The sequence below is a fragment of the Castor canadensis genome, chromosome 15 (genome assembly GCF_047511655.1).
Source record: "Castor canadensis chromosome 15, mCasCan1.hap1v2, whole genome shotgun sequence".
Taxonomy (NCBI): Eukaryota; Metazoa; Chordata; class Mammalia; order Rodentia; family Castoridae; genus Castor; species Castor canadensis.
In genome coordinates, this window is record NC_133400.1 from 88909008 (window position 1) to 88936313 (window position 27306).

At 39.0% G+C, this 27306-nt stretch overlaps 1 protein-coding gene and 1 non-coding gene across 3 annotated transcripts; one reads left to right on the forward strand and one right to left on the reverse strand.

Annotated features, from left to right (window-relative positions):
- On the reverse strand, nucleotides 1-26631 carry Rbm17 (RNA binding motif protein 17). 2 transcript variants are annotated; one of them, XM_020170072.2, is made up of 12 exons: nucleotides 26483-26631; nucleotides 19433-19573; nucleotides 16512-16628; nucleotides 12089-12255; nucleotides 10766-10863; nucleotides 7613-7669; nucleotides 5377-5518; nucleotides 3189-3352; nucleotides 2162-2235; nucleotides 1650-1748; nucleotides 557-629; nucleotides 1-287 (listed from the first exon to the last, which is right to left on the reverse strand). In XM_020170072.2, exons 2-12 carry the CDS (start codon nucleotides 19553-19555, stop codon nucleotides 184-186), a joined length of 1218 nt encoding a protein of 405 aa, XP_020025661.2. In that variant the 5' UTR covers nucleotides 19556-19573; nucleotides 26483-26631; the 3' UTR covers nucleotides 1-183. The 2 variants fall into 2 exon arrangements, with proteins under 2 accessions (XP_020025661.2, XP_073912820.1); XM_074056719.1 differs by having other exon boundaries at nucleotides 19433-19570; nucleotides 26483-26623.
- Nucleotides 7037-7109, forward strand: Trnaa-agc (transfer RNA alanine (anticodon AGC)). Its single transcript has one exon. It is a non-coding gene; the product is annotated as a tRNA-Ala (tRNA).
- Nucleotides 26632-27306: the final 675 nt, after the last annotated feature.

Below are 27306 nucleotides of genomic sequence, written 5' to 3' on the forward strand. Positions count from 1 at the left end.
TATTTTTAAAGGATTTTATACTATATTAAAAAAACCACAAAATAAAAAAGGGTTCAATCAACATATATCTTAGAAGTCCTTCCAAGAGTCCGAGTATCCAACAGCCCTGGAGGCTGCGGCCCTTTTCACTGTTCAGTTTGCAGCTTATTTAAGGATCATCAGAGATGGCTCTAGTTCTCAAAATCAAACTTGTTCTGCCAAATCCAAGACCCTGAACTTATCCAAATTGTAGAAACATGCTTTTACCACCCGTCCACCAAAATACCTCCCATTCAGATCAACAACAGCTAAAAGGCAAACAAAAAGACAAACAGTTAGCACAGGTATCTTACAAGACATTACAATAGCAATTTAATTAAACAATAGCTTTAATATAAATAAATGATAAATTTAACTTAAAGTTTAAGGTCACAAATTCAATTTGTAAAATATCCTTTTTTTTTGGCAGTACTGATGTTTCAACTCAGGGTTTTATGCTTGTTAGGCAAGCACTCTATCATTTGAGCCACACCTCTGATCCTTATAAAATTCTTTCATATTTACTAGTTCAACTTACCTTTAATTGCTGATTCAACTCTCTCAAATTCTAAAAATATTCGTACTGCTTCATCATCAGGGGCACCAGGAATCTGGAAAAGAAAGTAAAGTATGAGGAAAGTTATCATTTGCTATATCACTTGTATTGGGATATTCTAATTATCATCATATATGGATAAGTACAGTCAATTACCAAGGAAATAATACTGAATGTCTGTTTTATGGCACACAGCCACCATGTTAGGGCTGGGAACACACAGCTAAGGAAGGCAGTCTTTGACTTCCTGGAGCTATGCCAGCTGACATGCAAACAAATAATTATGTAAATATCAAAGAGCAGTATGATAAAGAAGCAGCAGCAGAAATTTTAGATAAAAAAGAATTGGTACTCTAATTGCCTTTTACAAAGTGTACATTTTGACTATTTTGTCTAGCTTTCTAGGCCTTCTATAAAATGGCTCTGTTTTATTCATGTACTTAACATCTTCTACTAATTGCCTATAGCCCAACCCTTTCATTTTGGTAGTCCTATTCACTCTCGTTACTGCAATCTAAATACCACCCCCCACCTGTTCATCTCAAAGCTTAGCTCACAAATGTTGTTCTTCACAAAGCCGTCTCTATTTTTTGCTAATCTTTTTCTCAAATCCTGTATTTACAATTAATACCAGTCTAGCAGATGAATATTCTCTTTAGTTATTTTATGTTTGTATTTATTCAAATGAACATATCCCTGAAAGCACAGAACAGGTTTCCTGTATCCTAAATGCTCTCAACACAAAATGTGAGAGGTACTAAAATAAACATTTGCTGAATTATGGAAACTAAAGGCATGTCCAAGTTCACTGAACTACTGGCTACATTTAATCAAAGTCCTAATCACTATACTCAACTTCTAAGGAAACACTTCTATTTCTTCACCAAACAAAATCTGAAATCACTCTCAATTTTATGTTTTAAACCTGGTATTTATGAGAAGTATTAATTAACTGGTATTTGTCACATTCTGTAGTAAGACAGTGTTACTTACAGCAGTATCATCTCTACTTATAGGAAATGTTTTGTAATTTGTCATTTATAACATAAACAACAACCAAAAAAACCCCTCTTACTTCAAATATCACACATTTTCCAACTTTGCCATATTTTTCACATTCTTCCTTGGTTTCAACTTCCAAGTCTTCATCTACCTCTCCTGCACCAACCATGTTCTAGAAACAAGAAAATTCAAGTACCAAGCATAATTTACAAATGTGCAATAGTTTTAAAAATAAGAATTTCTGTCATAATGGCGTTTTTTTAAACATTAAGTTTTGAAACGAGTTAAAAGGACAACTATGGGCACCAAATCATGTAAGTATAAGTTTAAGCAATTTCAAAAGTTTCAAAGTAATTGCTTACAGCACTCTCAATGTATTTAGCAAAGATGCTTACACATCAGTGAAAAGATAACGTAAAATCAGTCTTTCATAGAATCTATCCAAAGGCATTATTTGAAAAAGTATTATTTTCAATTTTCCTTAACTTTTATGATATTGGTGGGGGTAAAACCATGCGAGTGTAGGGTAGGATAGAGTGACACACAAAAGTCAAGGTAAGCAGACAGGTTTCTTTTGGTTCTTACCCTCAGCAAGACCACTTTAGTAGGACACTTAAGTATTTCGGTTAATGGATTTGAATCTGACTTCTTGGATGCATCTGTATTAAAACATATCATCAAATGTGTTACTGAACTATGATTAAATTAATTGTAATAGCAATCCCATCATTTATGTCATAGAGTCATCTAAAAGTATATAATCAGCCCCTGCAATAAAAGCATCTGCTTTGCTCTTGTATGTTTTCTGGAAGTTTCTAGCCTCTACCATAAGTCTTACTTTGGAGACACAGTTTGAGGTCACCATCCCATAGTAAGAGTAAGAAGCAGTTAATTATCTAGCCACTAAATGACTGACTCCAGATATCACAAATCAGGATAACTTGTTTTGGGAACTAACATTCAGGGTGCTTCCTAATATTGTGCAGTAAGTGGGCTGCCAGAAAAGTTGTTTTTTTATTTTAGGACAGGGAATTCAGAAAAGCTGACGCAAAATTAACTCATATTTCTGCTTAAAACGCTAAGATGTTTGTCTCATTCTTCTATGACCTCAGTACAGATTATAAAAATCAAATGAAAATAAAACACCAACTAGGCATCACCAACCAACAGACTACAAAGTCCCATTAGATTTCATAGAGCAAAATCCGTATGAAAATCGGAAACCTCACCTATAATATAATGGCAGGAAAAAAGTAAAGGAGACCTACTAAAGACACATGCAGGTGTAATACAGATACAATGTACATGGCTCTGAACTACATGCTATGAAAACATAAATATTATTTCATCAAGTTAACGAGATTCTTTGTCCAAAGTAGGTATGAAAGTTATTTTCCTCAGGACTGCTTATTTTCTGCCACGCCTCTCATTGTTTCTTCTTCCTACAGGCCTTCATTTTTCTACCTCAGTTCTGAAAAAGATGAACCTCAGAATTCTTGGTTTCACAAAACAGAAATGGAAATACATTATAACCAGAAATTACCATTTGGTGCCGGAGGAAAGGGCTCACCTCTCCTCTGGGCTGCAGATCAATGCTTCTCTGTGAACTTACCCTGAGATTCACCCTTCTCTGTGGCGTCACCCACAATGATCTTGCCACCCCTCTTGCTGGTTTTCTCCACTGACAATGCGGTGCTCAGCCCCTGCTCGTGCTTCCCTAGGCCCTGGCCTTCCCGGAAGCCATACTTCTGCATGATCTTATGTGCTACTGTGCCACTAGGAGAAAGAAAAAGGACCCTTGCAGTTGACGCCATCAGCAACAGTTAAGTTGGATTTTATATCACAGCAATATCCTTCTGGTGAAAGAAGCTGTAAATTCCACAAGGGCTTTGATGAGATCACATACAATTAACAGTGGATCTTTAGAGAGAAGCTAATGAAGATGTTTATGATGAAAGAAACATAAAAAGCTGATGACTATAATCCAGGACATCCTAAGTTTATTTGTCAGATAATATTACTTCCTCTGATGAAATCTCCCTAGTCTCTGTAAGAAAATACTATACTCTGTGGTCCCTATCTGCAATGCTACATGACTTATAACCACAGTTACTTAAAGCAGTGACCTGGCAAAAAAAAAAAAAACCTAAGCCTGAAGCTTCAGATAAACAAGATGACTATATTTTTCGAAACAGTATAGTTTTCAAAGAAAGAACCTTAGAGAACATCTATTTACCATATGCAATACAAAAACCAAGAGAGTAGGTGACTAATTTCAAGTTAGAAGTAAAGAAAGACGTCTTATTTAAAATTATTTTTATAGGTAATAATGGTAAAATTGAAATAGAACCCAAAACACTTGATTCTAGTCCACAGCTCTTTCTACAACAGGGCACTCTTTCTCACTGCAGTTTGAAGGGCCTGCTGAATGTCAAGGGCACCTCCCAGTGATGACTGCTGCTTAGCCTTAACCACAAAACCCTGCTTCCACTAGAATTGCACTTCCATACTTCATTTTTTATAATTCTTTTTAGATTGTCTTTTGAACAAGCTATTCCCGGGCAAAAAAAGTAAAAATGGCAAACTATATACCACAATGCATCTTTCTTAAGCATAAGCTAATGATCTAACTCATGTATAAAAGGGAACCGAACAGTCAAGTTTTATCCTAAGCAGAGGGAAGAAAACAACCTGAACTCAGCAGCACTTATTAGCACTGTCCAGGAAGACTCACAGCAGTAATGGAAATGTTCGTATACCTGCATAGTCACTATGAGCCATCACTGGTTACTGCACACTTGAAATGAAGTACGTGTGAATAAAGAACTAAAGTTTAAATTTTATTCAAATTAATGTGATAGCCACCTGTGGCTAGAGAACAGTGCAGGTCCAAGAGATGGTTAACAGGAATTACCCCAGCCTACTACTCCTACTGACTAATCATGTCCCCTAGGATCGAGAACCAAAGCAGATACAAACAGGAGAGTTAGCTCAGTGTGACTGTCACACTGGCTGGCACACTAGCAGCATTTCTACTACAGGCAGCATCCTGTTAATATAGAACAAAGAAATTAGTGTGATGCTGCTTTATTCAATGGCCCTTTCACAGATTCAGAGTAAACAACATAAAACATTCTGTTAATCACAATGCATGTTCAATCCAACAGTGGGGTTAAAAAAAAAACAAACAAAAAAACCTGTAAGTCCTACCTGAATATCAACCTTTAAAATTGATATTTATACTGTGGCAAACAAGTGTCTAATTATAGTCAGAGTGACCAAGATTTTTTTTGTGTGTTGTTTTTTGTTTTTGTGGTGCTGGGAATAGAACCCAGGGCTTCATACATGTTAGGCCCACTCTTTACCATTGAGATGTATTCCCAGCCCAAACCAAGTTTTTAAACCAAAGATACAAGACCGTGACCTTAAAGCACTCAGCCTGTGGAGATAACCTAAGTCAACTATTAATTCCTATGAGCCATTTTACTTGTAAATGTTATGAAAATACCTATAAATAATTATGAAAAACGGTTTCTATCAAGAGAAGCAATGTTTAACATCGTAATCAGTCAAGACTTGGATTAGAAGGCTTTTCTGTTTTGTACAAAACGATAGCACGTTGGAACACAGTCAATGTGACTTGAACACTAATCCTCAAGCAGGGCTCTGTGTTAGTGAACACACCAAGTAGCTCCCTATAAGCCCAATTGAGTTACATCTAATTGAAAGAGCTATCAACACTTCACACTGTTTCTCAAGTCATTTTTACATTTTCTTAGAAAAAACACTTAAATTATTACCCCATGTTAGCAAGGAAGGAGTTACTGGGCCCAGTGGGAGATCTTGGTCTATCCTGTTCCTCGTACACTGGGGGAGGAATAGCAGCTTTGGAAGACTGTGATCGAGGTCTTGAGTCCTCTTCATATGGAAAATCTCGGGGCACTGTTGGATAAAAAGTACATTTACCAAAATACTGTAAGAAGTATTTGAAATGGCACTTGTATCAATTACTTATCTTGAAGTGATTTAACCTTTTTTTTGCAGTTACTGAGGTTTGGACTCAGGGCCTACATCTTGAGTCATTCTACCAGTCTTTTTTTTGGTGATGAGTTTTTCGAGATAGGGTCTCGTGAACTATTTGGTTGGGCTGGCTTCGAACCCCATTGTCCTGACCATTGCCTCCTGAGTAGCTAGGATCATAGGCATGAGCCACCAGCACTCAGCTACATTTTTGTTTTCAAAGGAGAAAAACAAAACAAAACAATTTTACAGTCTCTATGACTTCTCACCAGAGGCAGAACACTACTTTTTAAATTTTTTTTCTTTTTTGCAATACTGAGGGGTTGAACTCAGGGCTTTGCATTTACCAGGCAGGTGCTCTACCACTTGAGCCACTCTACCAGTCCTAGAACACAACTTTTTAACTCTAACTTTGCTTCTATTGCTTATATTCCCTCAAATGTCCTCTGTACATCTTATAAAGGTACTTACCCTTTAACATCCTCATTTGAATAATTCTTACCTGAATCCTTAAGATTTTCCCTATGGTCTAAGAACATATAACATAACTCTCATTTGATTCCCACAGTATCTGTGTACCTGTCCTAAGACTCTAAATTATTACCTCTTTAGCCCCATAGACCATGAAGGTCTTTTGAGGTCATGCTATTCACTGAACAGTGGATTTCAACCTAGCTATATGTTAGTATCAACAGAAAGCTTTAAACTATTTGGATGCCTAAGCCCCTTTCTCAAGAGATTGGTTTCAATTGAGGTTTGCTGATCAGTTGTTTTCGGAGAATCGGTATTTAACAATCTTTTAAAAATTATATTCTTGCTGAGCACCAGTGGCTCACACCTGTAATCCTAGCTACACAGGAGGCAGAGATCAGGAGGATTTTGGTTCAAAGCCATCCCTGGGCAAATAGTTCACAAGAACCTACCTCGAAATTACTCAACACAAAAAAAGGACTGGTGGAATGGCTCTAGTGATCGAGTGCCAGTCTAGCAAGTGTGAAGCCCTGAGTTCAAACCCCAGTACCACCATAAAAAAATTTTTTTTAACATCCTTTGAAAAGATAACATAAATACTAAAGAATACTATGGATCACAGTTACTCATTACTGCTTAGGTATGGCTCAACTCAGAGCAGAGGAAAATGATCTAGATGATATACAAAGCTCAATCCCAAGCTCTAGATTCTAGAAGAGCTGTGGGAGAGCAGAAGGTGGGCACATTTTGGCAAACTACTTAAAAAGACACACATCTGCTCTGAAATAGAAAGGGAAAAACAATAATCAAGGAAGACACTGCCCCCTTGTGAAAGGTTGTGAGTATAACAGGATCTAAACCTCTGGATAGAACTGTAAAATATTTACTGTTTTTTAAATTAACTACAAATGAAATCTTGGGGAAAAACAAAACAAAACAAACTGCTTTTAAAAAGAATGTTCCCAGGCTGGTGGAGTGGCTCAAGTGGTAGAGCACCTACCTAGCAAGCATGAGGCCCTGAGTTCAAACCTCAGCTCCTCCAAAAAAAAAAGAAAAAGAATGGGTACAGTGGCTGACATGTGTAATCCCAACTACTCAAGAGGCACAGAATGGAAGGATTCAGTTCAAGCCAACCCAGACAAAAAGTTAATGAGAATCCCTGTCCCCTCCCAACAAATAAGCTGGACGTGACACTGCACTTCTGTAATCCTAGCTATGTGGGAAGCATAAGTGGGATCATGGTTCAAGGCAGGTTGGGAATGAAATCCTGAGACCCTATCTGAAAAATAACTACAGCAAAAAGGGCTAGGGGCATGGCTAGAATGGTAGTGTCTAATCCCAGTACTGCAAAAAAAAAAAAAAAAGTGGGAGAAGTTAAAAAAATTTAAAAAAATGATCTGAGTACCAGGGGCAGAACAGAACAGCAGACCAGCACACTGTAAGCACTGCAGCCTTGGGTCAGAGCCGAGATAGGTCTCCATGCTTAGATTCTCCACAATAGGGTTAAAAATAGGGTTAAAAGGGGGAAGAAAGAAAACTACTTACACTCCTTGTCTTTCTCTACAAGAGAAGTTGGTGGGGCAATGGCAGCTCCTCCCATACCTGCAAAAAACATCAACACAGTGACCGAAGAGGGAAAACCATCTGGTGTATGGCTCAAGTAGCAGAACTCGGGTATAAAACCCCAAGTTCAAACCTTACTACTGCCCACAAATAAGAAATAAAGAAAACCTTTCAGATGCCACTGCAAATATGTGACACACATTATTTGCTCATTTTGTCTTACTGTTCTATCATCCACCCACCCCACTCTCCGGGGGGTGGGGGGGAAAGACCTGCTACTTCATCCACCCTAACATCTAAGCAATTAAATATAAAGCTAGAACTTAAAATGTAGAAAATTAGCAATACCCAGACAAAATCGTCTTCTCATAAAAGGCATTCAAGAGCCTCAGAATGCAGTCACAAAGTGAATTTTAAAACCAAAATACAAATTATTCAGAACACTAAGTTACATAACAGAGTAACGTAACTACTATGAGTCTGCCACCCATCAGGTGCTCGTACTACATGACCTCATCTAGGCTTCTGAAACCTTGGCATAGGTAATTACTGTTACAGTTGAGAAAATGATCAGGAAAGCAATCAGCAGAAATGGAATCAATCCAGTCCTCTATGATGCCAAAGTTATTTCCCAGCACACAGCATGCTCCTTCACCAGGTGCAAGGCACTGAAATTGAACACCTATTTGGAAGCCAGAATCCTGGCTTCTAAGGCTCCTATTGTATACACTGTCATTATTCTTGTTGGTATTTACTTGAGTAGAAAATGTGGACACAAGCACACCAGAAAACAAGAGAAATATTTTCCATTTGCCATCTGACAACTGGAGGGAGGAGGACATGAGAGGATATTATAGGAAAATTTTCATTTAGCTATGAACCCTAAAATATGCACCAGAGGACGGAAATGGAAACACACACTTGAAATTCTAGTACTCTGGGAGGTGAGGCAGATGTATTGTGACTTCAAGGCCAGTGTGCGCTACTACATAGCTGGATTTAGGCCAGCTAGTGAGACCCTGTATCAATGTTCCCCTCCCCATGTGTTATAGCTTAGTAACAAATGAAATAATAAAATGTAAGTTAAAATTGGTTACAAAATCATGCTGCATCAGTATTTCGCAAAAGAAATTAAAGCCACTATATAGATCATTATAATTAACAGTCTGGGTGATATAAATTGCCTAAGGAGAAATATGAACCTGAAAAAAATCTTACATTTCTTTTGAAATATTTCCTATGATCATTTTTCAAAATCTTATCATTATTGATGAGTGATTACTGATGTACTCTGAACCCAATATATATTGTTTTTTTACTATACACACATACTTATGATACTTTAATTTATAAATTAAGCACAATGAGAGGTTAGCAACAAAAACAACATACTCTGATAAAAGTTATGTGAATATGGTGCCTCAGAGTATCTTATCATGCTATGAGAGATAACTGAAACTTCAGAAAGCAAAATCAGATGGGGGGACACTATACGACATAGTTATAATGCCACTATTTCCCTAAGGTTAATTACAAGGTCAAATACAAAGTCTTTATTAAAGCTTTATAGTTCCCACTAATATTTAGGAGAAAAATAAATGTCCTTATTATAGAGAACGCACATCTTTACAAAAAGCAGTCCATTTACAGGCTGGAAAGATGAGACCTACAAATATTCAGCCTATAGAACATGTTAATTTGGGCTGGAATAGTGGCTCAAGTGGTAGACAGCCTGCTTAGCAAAGTGCAAGGCCCTGAGTTCAACCCCCAGTACCGCCAATGACAAAAACAAACCATGCTAATAAAAACCAAATAGTTATTAACTAAGACAATGGATATGAAATGTGTAACTGCCTGACATACAGACTCACTCAATAAATGTTAACATTCCTCCTCATTAAAAAATAATGTAGTGCCTAACAATGCTTGACATAGTAGGTATTCTACAAATACATTTAATTCACATGTGTATTTAAAGGTTAAAAATTTAAAATCATAAACGTGTTGTTTTTCCAACTTAGGAAGAACTTTTAAAATTTAAATCACACTCTGAAGCAGCCTTTGGTGTACACTTAGGATGACCATCTCACCAAACTGCTAGTCATAAAAAGAACTGCATATATAGAAATATGACAAGTTTTGTGACGTTATTCTTAGGTTCTGTGTTAAAAATATATTACATCAAGGATTTCAGGCAAATAAAGATCATGGATAAGATAAAAAGTATACCTGCATTATACACAAAGTACTCGTGTCTGTGTTTCATGTTTCTTAGCCTTAAAAGTGGGGAAGGCTAGGGCTGGTGGAGTGACTCAAGTGATAAAGCACCTGCCTAGTAAAATCTAGCAAGTGTGAGGCCCTGAGTTCAAGCCCTAGTCCTGCCAAAAAAAATTTATATTAAAATTGGGGAAGGCAACAGAGTCTGCTCAGAGTTGTAAAGGTTAAAGGAAATAATCTATGTGAATGCTCAGAACGGTACCTTGTATCTAGCAGACAAGTAGTAGATTCAAATTCTTCATTTAAATCTCAATTTGTCGACTCTGTGTCAACCACAGCAGTCCACTAAAATCCCAGCAATCACAACATCATGAAGTTAAAATAAGCATCCCATTCTTTTAATTCCCACTAGATACTGCTAGGAATTGTTAAGAATTTATTTCAAACGTAATTCCAACTCTGCTTATAAGACTGTAGAGATAGATGGAAGGGACTTTACAAAGCACTCTGCAAATTTCTGTCTCTGCTCTCCTATGCAACAAGTGAAGCAACTTGCAGAGACGAAGTGGTTTCCTTAAGCCCACTCAAGTTGGTAACACACATGCTCTAGAGCTGGTACCTTGATTGGTCATCCAGTGTTGGCAGAAATGCAGGGAGACTTAGAGAAGAGGCAAATGTGAATGTGTTGCAGTTAAGGAAAAGTACAGGAACAGATTTTATGCTATCTTCAAAATATGTAGTAAGTAAATGCTAGAAAATCCTTCTGAAGCGCAAACACAATATGTATTGCAGCCATTATGCTGGGATTCTAGAGAAAAACTTAGCCAAATCACTGTCAAATGAATTATTTATCAAATTGAATATGAAAAGCAAACCCTGAGATTGTGCCAGGTCTGAACATTTATGCTCACGCCTTACTTCTTTTCCTCCTCTCTCGCTCATAATCTTCATCTTCATCAGAATCTGGATCTGGTCGCCTTGAAAACCCACTAGCTTCATGTCTGTCTTTACGTCTCCTGCAACAACAAAGAAATAAATATGCATCACAAATGAAGCAGTTTGGAGATATGAAAGATATGAAGATGGGATGTCACCTTGACTTCCTCTTGGCCAGAAAATAGCCAAATCCTCCTTCACAATTTTTAATTTGTATATGTCCAGAGGGGGTGGACACAACTGCCTAAGGACCGAAGTCGAAATAGCATGAAATGTAAGAAAACTCAAAATAAACTGACCAAACAGGTATAATAATAAAACTCACAAGAAAAAGTTTTCTTGACATTTAACTTTTGATTTTAAAGCCTATCAACATAGTTACAGTTTAATGATTTCAATTCTCTAGGTGACATATTCACTCATGAGTCAATAAATGGCAAAAAGTACATTGATATTTAATACATATTATAATGTTAAAAACTTCAGAAAGAAAAAATACACATAAATTCAATTACCCATCCTTTTCAAAAACAAACAAAAAGATACATATAAGTTTTAAAAAATTCCATCTTGTTCAAAAATAGTGAAGTTAATGAGCCAGGTGCGGTGGCTCATGCCTATAATCCTGCTACTTGGGAGGCAGAGACAGGAAGGATCTTGGTCTGCAGTTTGTCAGGGTAAAAACTCGAGACCCTACTTCAAAAATAACTAAAAGCAAAACAAAACAAAACAAAACAACATTCCCTCCCCCCCAAAAAACAAAACAAATATATTTTAAATAGTTCTAACTCTAAAAGTTCACAGAACAGGGAAAAACTTTTAACTTCAGGTTTTTAAGTTATTTTTCTAACTTACCCTAAGTTTAGGCTTTCAGAGTCTATGAAGAAATTTGCTCAAGTTTGTTGTCAGAGTTGAATGTAACAACTATCAATTTTTTGAGGGGGTGGGTGTGAGACTGGGGTTTGAACTCAGGGGGGTTTCACTCTTGAAAAGTGGAGATCTACCAATTGAGACATACCTTCAGTCCATTAATTTTGCTCTGGTTATTTTGGGGATGGGGTCTCTTGAACTACTTGCCTAGGGTGGCCTCTAACCTTGATCCTCCTGATCTCAGCCTCCCAAGTAGCTAGGATTCCAGGTGTGAGCCACTAATCCCCAGCATAACAACTACTATTTCTTAAAAACACATTCCTTCTGTTGTATGAACCATAACTAACTTCTGCCCTAGACACAGCACTAAAGTTCATTAATACTCTAATGAATGTTTCAACTGCAAAATATTCCCAAATCCAAACGAAGCCTTACTTTTCCCTTTCTTCTATTTCCTTCTGTCTTTCCAGCTCCCGCTGCCTCTGTCGCTCCTCTCTTTGGCGCTTCACTACTTTTTCATAATCATTAGGAAACATAGGATCATATTCGTCAGCTAAGGGAATCAGAACTTCACCCGCAGAAAACCCACTGGGAACGGGGTCCTAAAGAAGGTAAAAACGTTCAAGTAAGTATCACGTTCATCTCTCACAAGTTCACTCATGGAATTAAGGAAGGAATGAGACAAAAGAGGCCTTGAAGATCAACACCCCCCCCCCATTTTATACATGAGGAAACAAAGGCCTGAGGAGGTCATACCTCACCTGCAGTAGCAGAACCTTGATAAAGAACTTTCCTTCTTAGTTTAGCACTATTTCTGTACGCCCCTATGGCATTTATCTGGAACTCTTACATAATGAAATCAGTAACTAAAATTTAAGAAACCAGCATTTGCAAGCAAAGAAAAAAAATATTTACAAAAAAGCATTGAACTTAAAAAGACAAAAAACAAAACAAAATAAAACAAAACAAAAAAACCCCATGAACAGCACAATAATTCTCATAGCATTCATTTAGAATAACTTTAGACTCTGACTGCATGGAAGTAACAGTATACGACACATTACAATTTTAGAAAGCATCATCTCAGTCTTTTAAAAAATCTTCTAGAACACATATACCTTCCAAATAGGCTGTATTTCGGTATTTCAGGAACTGATTCTGACACGAGTGGATACAATTCCCTTCTAAGCATTGTTTTTTATTTTATTTTTTGCAGGGGGGGCATGCAGGGGGAAGCGGTGCGGGGATTTGAACTCAAGAGTTTCCTACTTGCTAGGCCAACGCTCTACTGCTTGAGCCACACCCCCAGTCCATTTTGCTCCGGTTGTTTTGGAGATAGGGTCTTGGTTTTTGCCCAGGCTAGCCTGGACTGAGATCCCCCTATTTTATGCTATCCACTATCGCTAGGATGACAGGCACACCCTACCATGCCCAGCTTGTTTTCAATCAGGCTGAGATGTGGTTTCGCAAACTTTTTTGCCTAGGCTGGCCTGAAACCACAATCCTCTGGATCTTAGCTTCCCCCATAGCGTGGAATAACAGGTGCTTGCTACTACACCCAGATATTGATTGAGATGGGGTCTTGCAAAGTTTTTGCCCCAGCTGGCCCCCAACCTCAATTCTCCTGATCTCAGCCTCTCAAGTAGTTAGGATTACAGGTGTCCAGCTGCACCATAATTTTTTTAAGATCCACTAAAATCAGGTTCAGATGACAACATTTCACATTTCTTCTAGAAAACTGAACTTGTCTTTGAGAGAAAAAGAGGTAGCATTAACAAAGAAACTAGAAGCCAGGTGTGGTGGTACATACCTATAATCTCAGTTACTCAGGAGGAAGAGGTAAGAGGATCATGTGATTGAGGCCAGTCTGGGCAAAGTTAGCAAGACCCTGTCTCAAAGACAAAAATACAAACAAAAACGCTGGGGGCATGACTCACGTGGTAGAGCTCTTGCCTAACATGCAACAGGCGCTGGGTCAAATGCCTAGTACCACAATAAATGGGGGGAGGGGGAGGAAGGCAGAATACAATTAATAAGAAAACTGTGATTAGAAACCACTTTTTCTCTGGGTTTGGTCCTGATCCAACTTTCTTTCCTAAGCCTTCATGCTTTGTTCTGCTAACTTTCTTAGCATAACTCTTCCTTACTGTCTGTAAAAACAAAATGTTTTCACTGGTTTACTAGGATAACTTGACAAGCATGGGTTAAGATTAGTGTCCTTGAGTGCCCAGTCTATACCTCTTTCATGAAGTACACTGCACTGTAATAGTATCAGAGGCGAGAAAATTGTTTGTAAAACATAACTCGTATTGTAATACAAAACAGACATGATCAAGACCACTTATGTTTAATATCAACAGATCTAAATTTAACTATTCCTGTATTCTGCTGTTTGATTTGACATTTTGAGTCATAAAACAAATATTTCATCATTTCCTTATGACTAAAAATCAAAACCCCTTTTGATCTAATAAATAAAAGCAATTATGAAAACAATAATAATCACCTCTCAGGCCCTATCATTAGAAAATGAATTTAAATCAAAGATTTATTATGAATTTGTATTCAAAGGAAAGACTTTCCAAGCACAGGAGCACATGAAAGAAATTTCAATTACTAACACTACAGAGAAACCAACATTAGCTCTGCTATATAACACTATTTGCATAATGTATCTAAGAGAACAAATTGTCAGCATGGTTAATTCTTTGTTATCTTAAAAATCTGAAAAGAAACAACTTTTACTGTGTAAATCCTGCTAAACAACGAACCATCCTTTTCTAAATGCTACAGAGAATAAAGAAGTTTGCTCAATTTTTAAAAATTAGAATTCTAGCTGGGTGCTGGTGGCTCACACCTGTAATCCTAGCTACTCAGGAGGCAGAGATCAGGAGGATCACAGTTCGAAGCCAACCTGGGCAAATAGTTCTTAAGACCGTATCTGGAAAATACTCAACACAAATAAGGGCTGGCGAAGTGGCTCAAGTGGCAGAACACCTGCCTCCCTAGCAAGCATGAGGCCCTGAGTTCAAACCCCAGAACCACAAGTAAGTAAATAAAATTCTAAGTTCCTAGTAAAGAGTGGGATAAAACTAAAATACTCACATATCGTACGTAGGTGACACTGTCTATTGCTGGAAACAAGTTAGTGCTAAAACAAATTGGTTGTAAAAATGATTTCTTAATGTTGCCTCAGGAAACCTAAGAAAATACTCTACATGCATACAAAGTTCTCTGTAGAAATGTTTATTACAGGTTTAATGAAATGACAATGATATAGCAGATCTAGATGGTTCCACGGTTAGGGAATGCTTATGCAAATCATGACATGTTCACTTGACTGGTATATTTTATAATTAAAAGCTAGCCATGAAAGCTATGTAACAAGACAAAAATGGCTTACTGATAAAAATGGGAGAACAATGCTACAGGTATTAGAATCAATATACAATCACGGAACCAGTTTTTAATTATGTGAAGTGAAAAAAACTGGGCAGCCTTAACGCAGAGAAACTAAAGCAGATACCTTAAAAGCAACTGAGGCCAATAGGAAAAGGGAACAGGAACTAGAGAAAAGGTTAGATCAAAAAGAACTAACCTAGAAGGTAACACACACGCACAGGAAATTAATGTGAGTCAACTCTCTGTATAGCTATCCTTATCTCAACCAGCAAAAACCCTTGTTCCTTCCTATTATTGCTTACACTCTCTCTACAACAAAATTAGAAATAAGGGCAAAATAGTTTCTGCTGGGTATTGAGGGGGTGGGGGGGAGAGGGAGGGGGCGGAATGGGTGGTAAGGGAGGGGGTGGGGGCAGGGGGGAGAAATATATGAATAATAAAAGAAAAAAAAAAAACTGGGCAGCAAATTTATGGCAAAAAATATAAAATGACTAAAAATCAGCCAAAAAGACCTCTGCTGGGGGATGCCTTTCCTCAAGGGACTATTTGTCCTCAGGAACAGCACCATCAACTGTGGCCAGAAAAGCTGTGAGAGCTAAGTTGTAGCTTGCCCAGAATAAGAACAAGGAGCCAAACTCTTGATGTCAGAGATAACAAAGGGAGGGGGCATGCAGCTGGGACTGTGCTTAGCCTGATGGGTCTTTCTTAAGGGATGTAACGATGACACATGGACCACTGGACCACAGCAGGAATGCCTTGCTAAGAAAGTCAACAATAATAGCATTATCTGTTGATCTTTTAGTTGTTTTTATCAAGCAATTTCATGAAATACAGTGTTGTTTAAACTACCAATCATATCATCTGAAAGCTATTTGTAGACTAGACAGATAAATGTATACCTAAATAATGGGTATGATTTTAAATATAGTTCGTATCGAATTCATTTGTACTTCTTACTATCGAGTGTTAACTGTGATTCTGGGTTATTGTTTTCCAGATATTCCTCATTATCATTAACCCATCTTATTTAGAAGCCCTGCCCATTTCTTTGTTTTTAAGCTATGTAAACTCACTGGGATACTAAAGGTTAGGGTGTTAGAAGTGTTTTGGTATTTTCCTTTTTTTTTAAAAGCCCCTTTCTCTATTTTAATCCAAAATAAGTTAAAGAACAGAAGGCAGAGGAGCCACAGAATAGAAAGATATTCCAAAATATGTAATTTTAATTTCTGGAGGGTAGGATTGAAAAGTTATGTTTTTCTTTTTGTACATCTCTAGTATCTTTAATAGGCAAATGTTCTAAACTGATAAAACAAAGTAAAAGAATCAAATTGGAAAAAATACCGACCAGATATCAAAGGCCTATTGAGGAGACAATCTGGTACGAGTCACAGATACAGCAAATGAACTGTTCAGAAAGCAGGAAAGCAAGTAAGGTCACAGGCATGTGCAGACCTACCTTCAGTCCAGCCGCTACATGCGGTGGTGTGTCCACAATTTGCCGGTCGTCTGAGGAGCCACCTCGCTTCAGGTCAATGACTGGGGCAAGTACTGTGCTTTGTTTTGTCCTTTGGCTCTGCAATCAGAAACCAAAGAAGTATACCAAAGTTTCAAGTTAAAATTCGTATTAGTTGCAACAAGATTTTTTTTTCTGGTTTCTCACAAACCTTTGAAATAATCTTAAAATGACAATCTTTTAATCCAATCATTATTACAATCTATATACTATTTTCTGTAGTCTTTAAAAGAAAGTTCTACATTGGATTTTCTCTTTAACCACACAGGAGGGAAAATCTGCAGCATACTACTTTTAACTTATGTGGATCCTTCACAAGGAATGGGCATGGTTTGATAACCTGGGCAAAAGACACTGGGAATTAGGGCTCCATCCCCCACCTACCCTCCTACAAGAATATACAGTTCTTATTATGAACCTTCCCGTAAAAATTTTTAAAAGAAAACCATGACCATTCATCCACATCCAACCATTGTTAACATTGTGCCATATTTTCTTGACCCAATACCATTTTTGCTGAACCATTTGAAAGAAAGGTGTAGACATCACCTTTTGCACTGATCCCTTAAAATTATGGACATTGCTCTACACAACCATGATGCTATTATTACTACAATAAGCCCACTGTATCATTTCCTATTCAGTTGATATTCACATTCCTAAACTGTCCTCAAAATCTATTTTATGCTTTAGGTTTTCTTTCTCTCTTTCTAGCCATCCATCCTTTTGAGAAAGAATCTCACTATGTTGCACAGGCTGGCTTGAACTTTGGATTCTCCTGCCTGTCTCCCCAGTGCTAGGATTACAGACATGTGCCACTACGCCTAGCCTCAATATGTATTTTAAACAGCTGACCTTTTTGGAATAAGGATCCTACCAAAGTTCCCAAATTCATCTGATTCAAAAGTGTCTTTTTATTTCCTCTTACATTGTCTTATAGAATGCAGCACACTCTAGTTTTGTCTAAAAACTTCCTTGTGGTCTAGTTTAACATATTCTTCTGCCCTCTATAATTCCTAATAACTGGAAGTTGAAGGCTTGCTTTGATTCAGGATTTGCCTTTAGACAAATATCCACAGTGAGGCAATGTACTTCATCCTACATCATATCAGCCAGCATAGCACATCAGATTATCTATTACTGATATTAAGGCTGATCACATGGGTATGGAGGTGACTTGCAGAACTTTTCAATTATAAAGGTTTCATTTTTTTCCTTTTGCAATTTAAAGTGTTACAAATTTCATTCTCTAAGTAAGTCTTTGTGCAATATAATAATGTTTATAAATTTAAGCAAACAAAATTTAATCCAGGGCTGGAGGTATATGGTTCAAGTGGTAGAACCCCAGCCTAATAAGCGCAAGGCCCTAAGTTCAAACCTCAGTACCTGCTGAAACAAACAATCATAAAATATACAACTCACAAAGTGAATGCTGAAGTTTAATGGACAATGTGGGGATTATTGGAATCATGTATTTTCTATTTTTTTTTTTTCTATTCAGTATATACTTCAAAAACTGTTACAAACGAAATCACAGCTCCATCTTTCAGCTACAGGTAAAATTTTCTCTACCAAATACTTTTACAGATTTGGGAAGGTGAAATAGTACTAAGTAATTCACTAAACAGACCAAGAGAAATCAATGCAATGGAGCTTCACTTCCCTTCCAGGAAAACAAAAACAGTACTAAGCATATGTAGCAGTCTTAAACTTAGTATTAGAAAGTTAGCAGTGATTGTTTGATTGTTTCATAGGTAACTTTTTATTTTGATCAATTAAAATCTATTTGCTATCAAGAGATCTAATAGCCAACATTAAAATATTTAGAATTTACCAGAATATCAGGGCTATGACTACAAAAATCAGCATTTTTAAACAAGTTCTCAATCTCAGACATACTATAGTTTAAAAACAGTGCTACTCTATTCACAATAGCCAAGTTATGGAAACAGCCAAGATGCCCCACCACTGATGAATGGATTAAGAAAATGTGGTATCTATACACAATGGAATTTTATGCAGCCATGAAGAAGAACGAAATGTTATCATTCGCTGGTAAATGGATGGAATTGGAGAACATCATTCTGAGTGAGGTTAGCCTGGCCCAAAAGACCAAAAATCGTATGTTCTCCCTCATATATGGACATTAGATCAAGGGCAAACACAACAATGGGATTAGACTATGAGCACATGATAAAAGCGAGAGCACACAAGGGAGGGGTGAGGATAGGTAAGACACCTAAAAAACTAGCTAGCATTTGTTGCCCTTAACGCAGAGAAACTAAACTTAAATGCAACTGAGGCCAATAGGAAAAGGGGACCAGGAACTAGAGAAAAGGTGAGATCAAAAAGAATTAACCTAGAAGGTAACACCCACGCACAGGAAATCAATGTGAGTCAATACCCTGTATAGCTATCCTTATCTCAACCAGCAAAAACCCTTGTTCCTTCCTATTATTGCTTATACTCTCTCTACAACAAAATTAGAAATAAGGGCAAAATAGTTTCTGCTGGGTATTGAGGGGGGGGGAGAGGGAGGGGGCGGAGTGGGTGGTAAGGGAGGGGGTGGGGGCAGGGGGGAGAAATGAACCAAGCCTTGTATGCACATAGGAATAATAAAAGAAAAAAAAAAAGATGATAAAAAAAAAAAAAAAAACAACAGTGCTACTGCTGGAAGTTGAGAGCACTGTTTTCCTTCACTCTTTTTCATTTTATATTTCCAAGAGTCAGGAGAAGCACAGCAATCTAAACTCTTCATTCCTCTCCTCAGTAAAAAGGCTAAAGGGCAAGCTAAAACCAAACTATGTGTAATCCAAACGAGAAACCTTCCCTGCAGAGTTCTCTCACACTCTGGACTTCTTTACCTTTGCTTGTGTGAGAGCTGCCTTCTTCACCTGAAGCTGAGACTGCAGAAGTTTGAAGTTTTTGGACCAGCCTTCTGTTTTTGAGTCACTGGTTTCCACTCCCAGGTCATCATATAGGGACATCTTCTTTTCAGTTTACTGCTGAAAGGTAAGCGGGGAAGATTAAAGAATGCAAAATACAGCAAAGAGCTTGAACCTTTGCATGTTAAAATAACAAGCATCATTGAATTTTAAAGGTAAAAGGTCCAGGACCCTTCAACAACAGAAGCCAAGACCCTTGATAGCACCACCAAGCTACACTTAAGAATTATTTTTATGAGTAAAATCTTTCCGTTCTAAGTTTTAGATTGGGGCATTACTATAACTACATGTATCCAGTTAAAAATTGCCATTTATCTCAATGGCAAAAATTAGAAGTCTTACAAAAACGACAATTACCAGGTTGGCTCATCATAGGTAGCTACCCTTTTCTAAGGAAAAAACACTTCTAGAAAAAAGAAAAAGATGACGGAAGTGATCTCACGGATTCTGTGATTTTGTAAATTATGATCATCTGTTGAGGTAAGAGCAGTAAATGAGCTCTATCTCTGGCTTCCTCTTAGCCTGAGACAATCACCAAATAGTCTCTATGTGAATGACAATTATAACCTTGCAAAAATAGTGGGATACATGACAAATCGGCAAAAATTAACACCTGCTAAAGCCTTGTTAGGCTAGGAATGCTGTTAAATGGAGCATCTACAACAGGTACCATTAAAACCCAGCTCTTTACAAATGTGTAAACTGGAGCTAAGGGGATTGATAGACCCACACTCATAGTGGGAACCCTCTTTCCAGCCAGCCTGGCTAACCAGTGCTCTTACTAGTACATCCCAAATGCCATCTTTAAAACAATCTCAACTTTTAAAACCTCACCAACATAGCCCATTTCTTAAAATAAGAAATCAATCTTTCTCACAGACAGAAAGAGGAGAAAAATTAAATTGAAATCACAAACTGCAAGTAAATGCAGCATGGTAGTTCCAAAGTACTACTTTTACATTCTAAAAGTCTGTCAGTTCTCAGAGGCCCCAAAAGCATTTTCCCACAGAAACTGTTTTATACAAAATCCTACTTCGCTTGTGTGCTGTGATTCACAGGAGAAAGTGATGCACAAAAGGAAAATATTTACAGCTCCCACCCCGACACAGCTGGGGTCTGACTCAGAGCAAACACTTCCCTTTAGTGCATTCTTACTCCCCAGCCCTCCCATTAAGGGTATTCCAGGGCCTGCAACCTCAACACCTTTTCTGACCTTAGTTTCACGTGGATAGAGAACAGAGAGTGCACATGGACTTTTATTCTCTCAGACCGCTGCTCTGATCCCAAGTGCAGTAACTCCCTGACTGAAGTCAGTGCCCCAGGATACTGTGTGCTGCCTTTCCTGGTTTCTACCATTTCTTCATCCATGAACCCTGAGATTTACTCAAAACCTCTCCATTTTTATATTCATTTAGCCAGTACTGGGGTTTGAGGCAAAAACTCTTACCACTCGAACCATGCCACTTTATTGTAGTTTTCAGATAGGGTCTTGCATTTTTGCCTGGGGCCTGCCTTAGACCATGATCCTCCTACCTACCCTCCTGCATAGCTGTGATTACACATGTATACCACTAGGCCCGACTTGTCTGTTGAGAAAGGGGGGGGCCTCGTTAACTTTCTGCCTGGGTTGGCACCAAATGGAGATCTTTCAGATCTCTCGCTTCTGAGTAGTTGGCATTACAGGTAGAGTCCCTCTATTTTCATTTGTAAGGGGAAGGCCACCAAGGTAGCAGAGAAGCAGGGTTTATAAAAGTAGAGCACCTGGAGTACTGGTGGCTGACCACTCCACTGAGCATTTAAGGAATGGAGGATTGCCTATAGGTTCTCCTTGTTAAGGCTTCTGTAAGGACTCACCAACTCAGCAAATAACAGCAGGCAGGCTCACTGCCTGCCTTCAGTGTCCAAGTCAACGTCTGATTCAGGAATCTGGAGATGCCCCCTGACATCAGGCTTAAGACAGTCAGGCCAAATCAAGACAAAGAAACAACCTCTATTTCTTAAAATAGAATCGCTCTAGGGTATGCTGAGAACCCATTTTAATCCTCTCTACTGTAAACTAATGAAAACCTAAAATCCAGTTTGTCTTGCTCATTTCTCTGCCCCCAGATGAAGACCAATGTCTGACCCAGAGCTGAACAGAACTTTTGTGCACTTTTCTTCCAGCTCATATAGAATTCAAAACTCACTAGTGGTTCATATTTATATACATCCTTAAACTTTAATCTGGAAAAGTTCAAAAAACAGAAAAGCAGCAAACAAAACAACGTCGAGTTTTATTTACACTGTGGTGCCCCTTCCCCCCACCAAAAACACTTCAACAATGGCTAATCATTGCTCACCTTTTTAAATCTTTTAGACCCTCTTTATTCAATTGATTAGCAAACCAGAACCTTAGAGGTTCATCTATTCTTTTATTTCATAATGGCCAGGGAAAACTAATACATTCTGAGAAGCAAATGTAAGCAATGATGCTTTTTGGGAAGTCACATAAACATAAACTATCAAATTTGTTTGCCACCCAAACCAAACTACATTTTAGATATTTACTTCTCTATTTATTCATAAGAAACTTCAGAAGGTCATCAAAGGTGTTTATGAATATGTAGTGCCAATTGAAATAGGTTAACCACATACCCACTAAACAAGGAGGGCAACAATTAACATTTGTTTCTGCACTCCAATTTCTGGCATGGAGTAGACATTTAGTTAACATTCATTAAATTATTAGCAATGAAATAAAGCCTATTAGCCACATAAATCAACAGTAAAACCGAGCAATGTCACAGATTCCACTAGAAAGTCAAATAGGCAAAAGGTTCTGCATATGGGTGGTGATAATGGTTGCACAATGTGAGTGTACTTGACCCATACAACTATACATTTACCAATGGTTAAAACAATGAGTTTTATTTATTTGTATTTTTTATCACAATTCAAAAAAAAAAAAAAAAAAAAAGTAAAAGAACAGGATGGCCCATGCCTGTAATCCCAGCACTTGGGAGGCTGAGACAGGAAGATTCTGACAGGCCAGCACGGACCACACAGTGACTGTATTGAGACAGAGTGAACACACAAGTTTACAAGTTTACAGTAGTGCAACTCCCTATCCACAAGAGTCAACTCTCATATTTACTTTCATAAATTTTAGGATTAAGTGAAGTGCTGGTGGTGTGGCTCAAATGGTAGAAAGCAAAAGGCCTTGAGTTCAAACCCCAGTACCAACAAAAATAAATAAAAACAAGCAATGTAGAGAACCTCTGCCTCCAACAGAGCCCTTCCACTTGAGAATTCAATATTTAACAAAAGTCTCATCAGTGAATTAATGAGATTTTGAGACAATACTTCCAGGCTTTTCCCATGACTGCATTCCATTTCTAAATTGAAGATGGCTTGCTGACAATTCCATTTGATTTGCCAGGCTCTGCAAGCTTTGGAAATTAGTATGCAGCAAAACCTCATGTTCATTTCAGGTTTCTCCTTTCTCAAAACTTAAAAGACAAACCACTTTAAGGACTTAAAGTATGGCTCAAGCAGTAGAATTCCTACTTTACAAACACACAGCCATAAGTTCAAATCCTAATCCCATCAAAAAACCAAAAAACACTTTAAATATTAGAATCTGATGTCACCTCTCCAGTTTCTGCTAGTTTTCTATAATACAGGGCTTGTAAAATCAAATATCAGCATCACAGTAAATGCAAAGAGGGTTCTTTCATTTTTCTTGTTTTCACTGAACTTTCAAGTTCACAGAACTGGATTAATCATACTAAGGACACACTTGTTACCTGTCTAAGTGCATATGGCCTGGTTTTATTTAATTATAACACTACAAGCGCCTGTGAATTCACCGTTCAAAACAAAAGACAGGATGTGGACAAGAAACCACTCAATCATATGGTTCCCATCCACTCATGAGATTCTCCCTAAATCCCCTTCTCGTTAGTTCCTTCCTCTCACCCTTTTATGTAATTCATTCACATAGGTTTAGTGAGTCTATTCCTTAGAAAGGATGTTACGCGTAAGTTTAGTTCTCCTAAGCTAGATGAAATACACCATATTTTATTCATTAACTCTCTCCCTGCAACAAACACATTAACAAGACTCTGCCAAGACACAAGCTTAATAGTTAATGTCAGATGATATAATACACTTAATTCATGAAGTGTGGTACCAGGTAAATTAGTAGTAGTATTTTCTAAAATTTGAATGTATCATAAGACAGCAGGATCAAGTGTAAATACAGACAGCTAGTTGTCATTCACTTCTTAAAATATTTGCTATTTAGTTCTTTTTCATGGCAGCACCACCCTTTGATCAGTCTATCTTTCACTGTCTCAAGTTCTTTATTTTTCCTGTCCTTGAGCCCAGCATGGCTTAGAACTCAATCCTCCTGCCTCTGCTCCCTGAGCGCATGGGATCACAGCAGCATGCCACTTTGCCCAGTCATATGCTTCATTTTTTAAAGAGGACAGCAAACATGCTTCTGTCAGAATAAGCATGATGATGTTTCAAAATTCCATCTAAGCTGGAAATAATTCTTTTAAACTTCAGGAAAAAGAACATGGAAGAAGGAAAAAAACCAAAAACCAAAACCCATGGCCTTTAACCACTATGACCTCCACATAAACTAACCCCAGTTAGTTTCCACTGGACACACCTCATGTTCGAAACACACAACATTGACATGTTATGCTACCTAATGGTTTACATATCTGTCTCTTCCCATATACCACAATCTCCTGAAAGGCAGGGGCTCTTTCTGTCTTCATCTCTTTAGCTGCAGCTCGTCATTTGGGGCACTGTAAGCATTCTATAATCACTTTCTGAATGTTGCAGTGAATGGGTGGAAAATGTCAATGCATCCACTTACACTACCATGAAACACTAAGATCTGCAGATCTGTGGTTATATCCTCAAGTGGAATTTGATGTAGGTATGGTAAAACTTACACTTTATGGCATAATTAATGAGGGAAAAATTACTACCATACAACCAATTATGAGGCACAGTCTGAGTTCTGGACACCTAAAGAAGTAGGCTTCATATGAAGAAACCTTTCTATCACTAAATACACATTTGAGCATAAAATGAAAGCTACCCCACTGACGCCTGATGAATATGGCAAGTATACACAGAAAGGAACAGGAAGGGTGATTCAGTTTGATGTTCACAAAACATACAACGGCAAACTCCTGCAGTTAGGATTTAGGATGTTTAGGAATTTTTTTTCCCTATTCCTCCATCTGTGCCACCTTGTCAGTGTGTATTTCCAATCACCCTCACCTTCTGCTATTACCAAATACAACTGGTCAGAGGGTATTGAAAACACTACAGTCATATAGAACTTTTCTCTATTTGTCATCATGAAAGATTTGAGGGATCACTAGTGTAGGATCATCTGTTCCTTGCTGGAAGATGTTTGAAAATTCACGTGCAGGGAAAAATAGGTAAAAAGAAATTCAACTTGAATAGTTACATTTAGGTATACACGATTCTTTCAAAATTCTCCATAAAGGCCACCTTCCTTTCCACAGAACTCCACAGCAGAGCTGTTCTTCCCTGTTACTCCTTCTCTTATCCCGTGTTAAATTCTTTTGGCCATCACATAGTCTTTCTCTTCTAAACTGCATGGCGTGCAGCACGCTGATTAACACATTCTTAAAAATGATCTCGGCTTAGGTTACTAATTTGTTACCTCATATTCCCTAAAACTCATTTTTATCTCAAAACATTACAGCTTTTATCCAGTAAAAAGTGGGAACTAAGCTGCATCCTTTAAAAATGCCACCTGTCGCGGAGACAGTCCTCATTTACTCTATCCATCTGCTGGAGTACATGCAGAATCTTGCCCTTAGTTAGAAAATTGTTTTCCTCCCACATGTCTGGCTCTAGCAAAAACAACTTACCGGACAGGAGGCGTGGCTCATGCGGTAGAATGCCTGCTGCCTGCTTTGCAAGCGTAAAGTTCAAACCCCAATCCCATCCCCTCACCCCCCCAAAAAAATCCAAAACAAAACAACAAAAAAAACTTACCTTCAATGATGCTTCTTCCTGACTTCTCAAAGGGCCTTCACGATCTAACCCGACCAACCCTAAATACTTCTTACACCTTTCTCGGCCTCACCTGCAGTTTCCAGAACGCATTTTGACGCTTTGCTTCCCCTACATTCCCACTTCCTCCCTCTGCAGGGACGCTTCTCCCACCTTGCCCTGGTAACAAGAGTCCCCCAGGACTCAGAGGGAGCATCACCTCCTCTGCCAGGACTTCCCAGACACGATCTGGTCAGTTCGACTCGGGCCTGGGTCCTCAAGCCCTTTTACTTAGAGACCAAAGTCCCCCAGCAGGAACAGAACCTCATTTAACCAATGGCCTCTGTTCCTAACACCTCGTCGGGGCAACAGAAGTTTAAGACTGCCTTGCACAGAGAAGCGCTAAGCACCGCTTTAACACCTCAAGGGCTGAGGCAGGGCCGGGGTCATGGCTGCCTTTCCCGGTCCCCCTGTCCCCCTGTCCCGGTAAGCTCCCGTTCTGGAGAGCTGCCAACATCTGCAACTCTCAGTTCTGGGGCCCAGGAAGGAAACGGCTCTTTCCCGACCATCCCTTGAGCCCCGCCAAGGGTCAAACACTCCAGATTGCTGGGATCAGTGACCAGGCAACCTGGTCAGGGCAAGGTTCGCCAAGAGGGGAAAGGACAGGTTTAGCCGCAAAGACGGAGACGGACAGAAAGAGTCTGGGTAGCCAGGGCCGGTAGAGGAAACGGCGGCTCCAAGAAAGCCTGGAGTTGCAGCCAGGTACAGGCACGCAGGGAGATTTGAGACGGCCGGAGGCTGGGGCAAATGCGCCGGATCTCCTCGCGGCGCGGCCTAGAGCCGCGGCCTCGCGTCCAGCGCCTCCCGGGAAGGCGCTCCCGCCCCGGGTCTCCGCTCTCGGTCAGGCCGCCTTCCCAGGGCCGCTAGAGCGCGACTTACCCGGCCTTCCGCGCCGACTCTGCCCATGGGCCACGGCGGCGGCAGAGCGGAGCCCAGCCGCACACCGCCGGAGCCCGCCGACGGCCGAAGACCGCTGTGGCGCCGACCCCTCGCTGAGTCCGCAGGGCTCTCAGCGGCGCGGGGTGACGGAACGCGGGCTGCCGGGAACGTGCGCCCGCGCCTTCGCTTACGTCTGCGCCTGCGCGTGCGTCGCGGATGCCTCGCCGCGAGGCTCACATCGCAGTGCGCCCCCTGCAGGTAGGAGGTCCATATGGCATGCCCCCCGTAAGCCAGCCTCTTCCACCGAGAGGTGTCGCTGTGGCACAAGGTTTCCAAATTCGTTATGGTTTGTGGAGCAAGGCAATGACAGACACAAGTTAAAGCTGCACTTTCTAGTGGGAGAGAAGAGAATCCCTCCTAATCCCTCTTCTCGTTCATTCAAAACCATTTGTTTGTATGACAAAAGCTGAAAGTAAATCTCTGAAGGCGAAATGCCACCAAAGAATGGCCACCCATATTGAATTAAGATGAAGACTAAGGAAATATACCGAGATTACAGAAAAGAATGTAAATATTACAAAGCCTCTAAATTTGAAAGTGGTGTCAATGACAGAGTTAAGAGAAGAGAAAACGGGACTGGGTATAAATATGATTTTTACATGCTTAGTTGGGTGTAAAAAGTATTTCAAGCTGATAAATGAAATTGTGGAGATTTAGGGAAGTATTTTAGCACAAAGGATAATATAATCAGCTAAAATCTGGTGATTAACAGGAGGGGGAGTGGAAAAGAAAGAGATATGATAGGGAGGCGATAGAAAAATCTA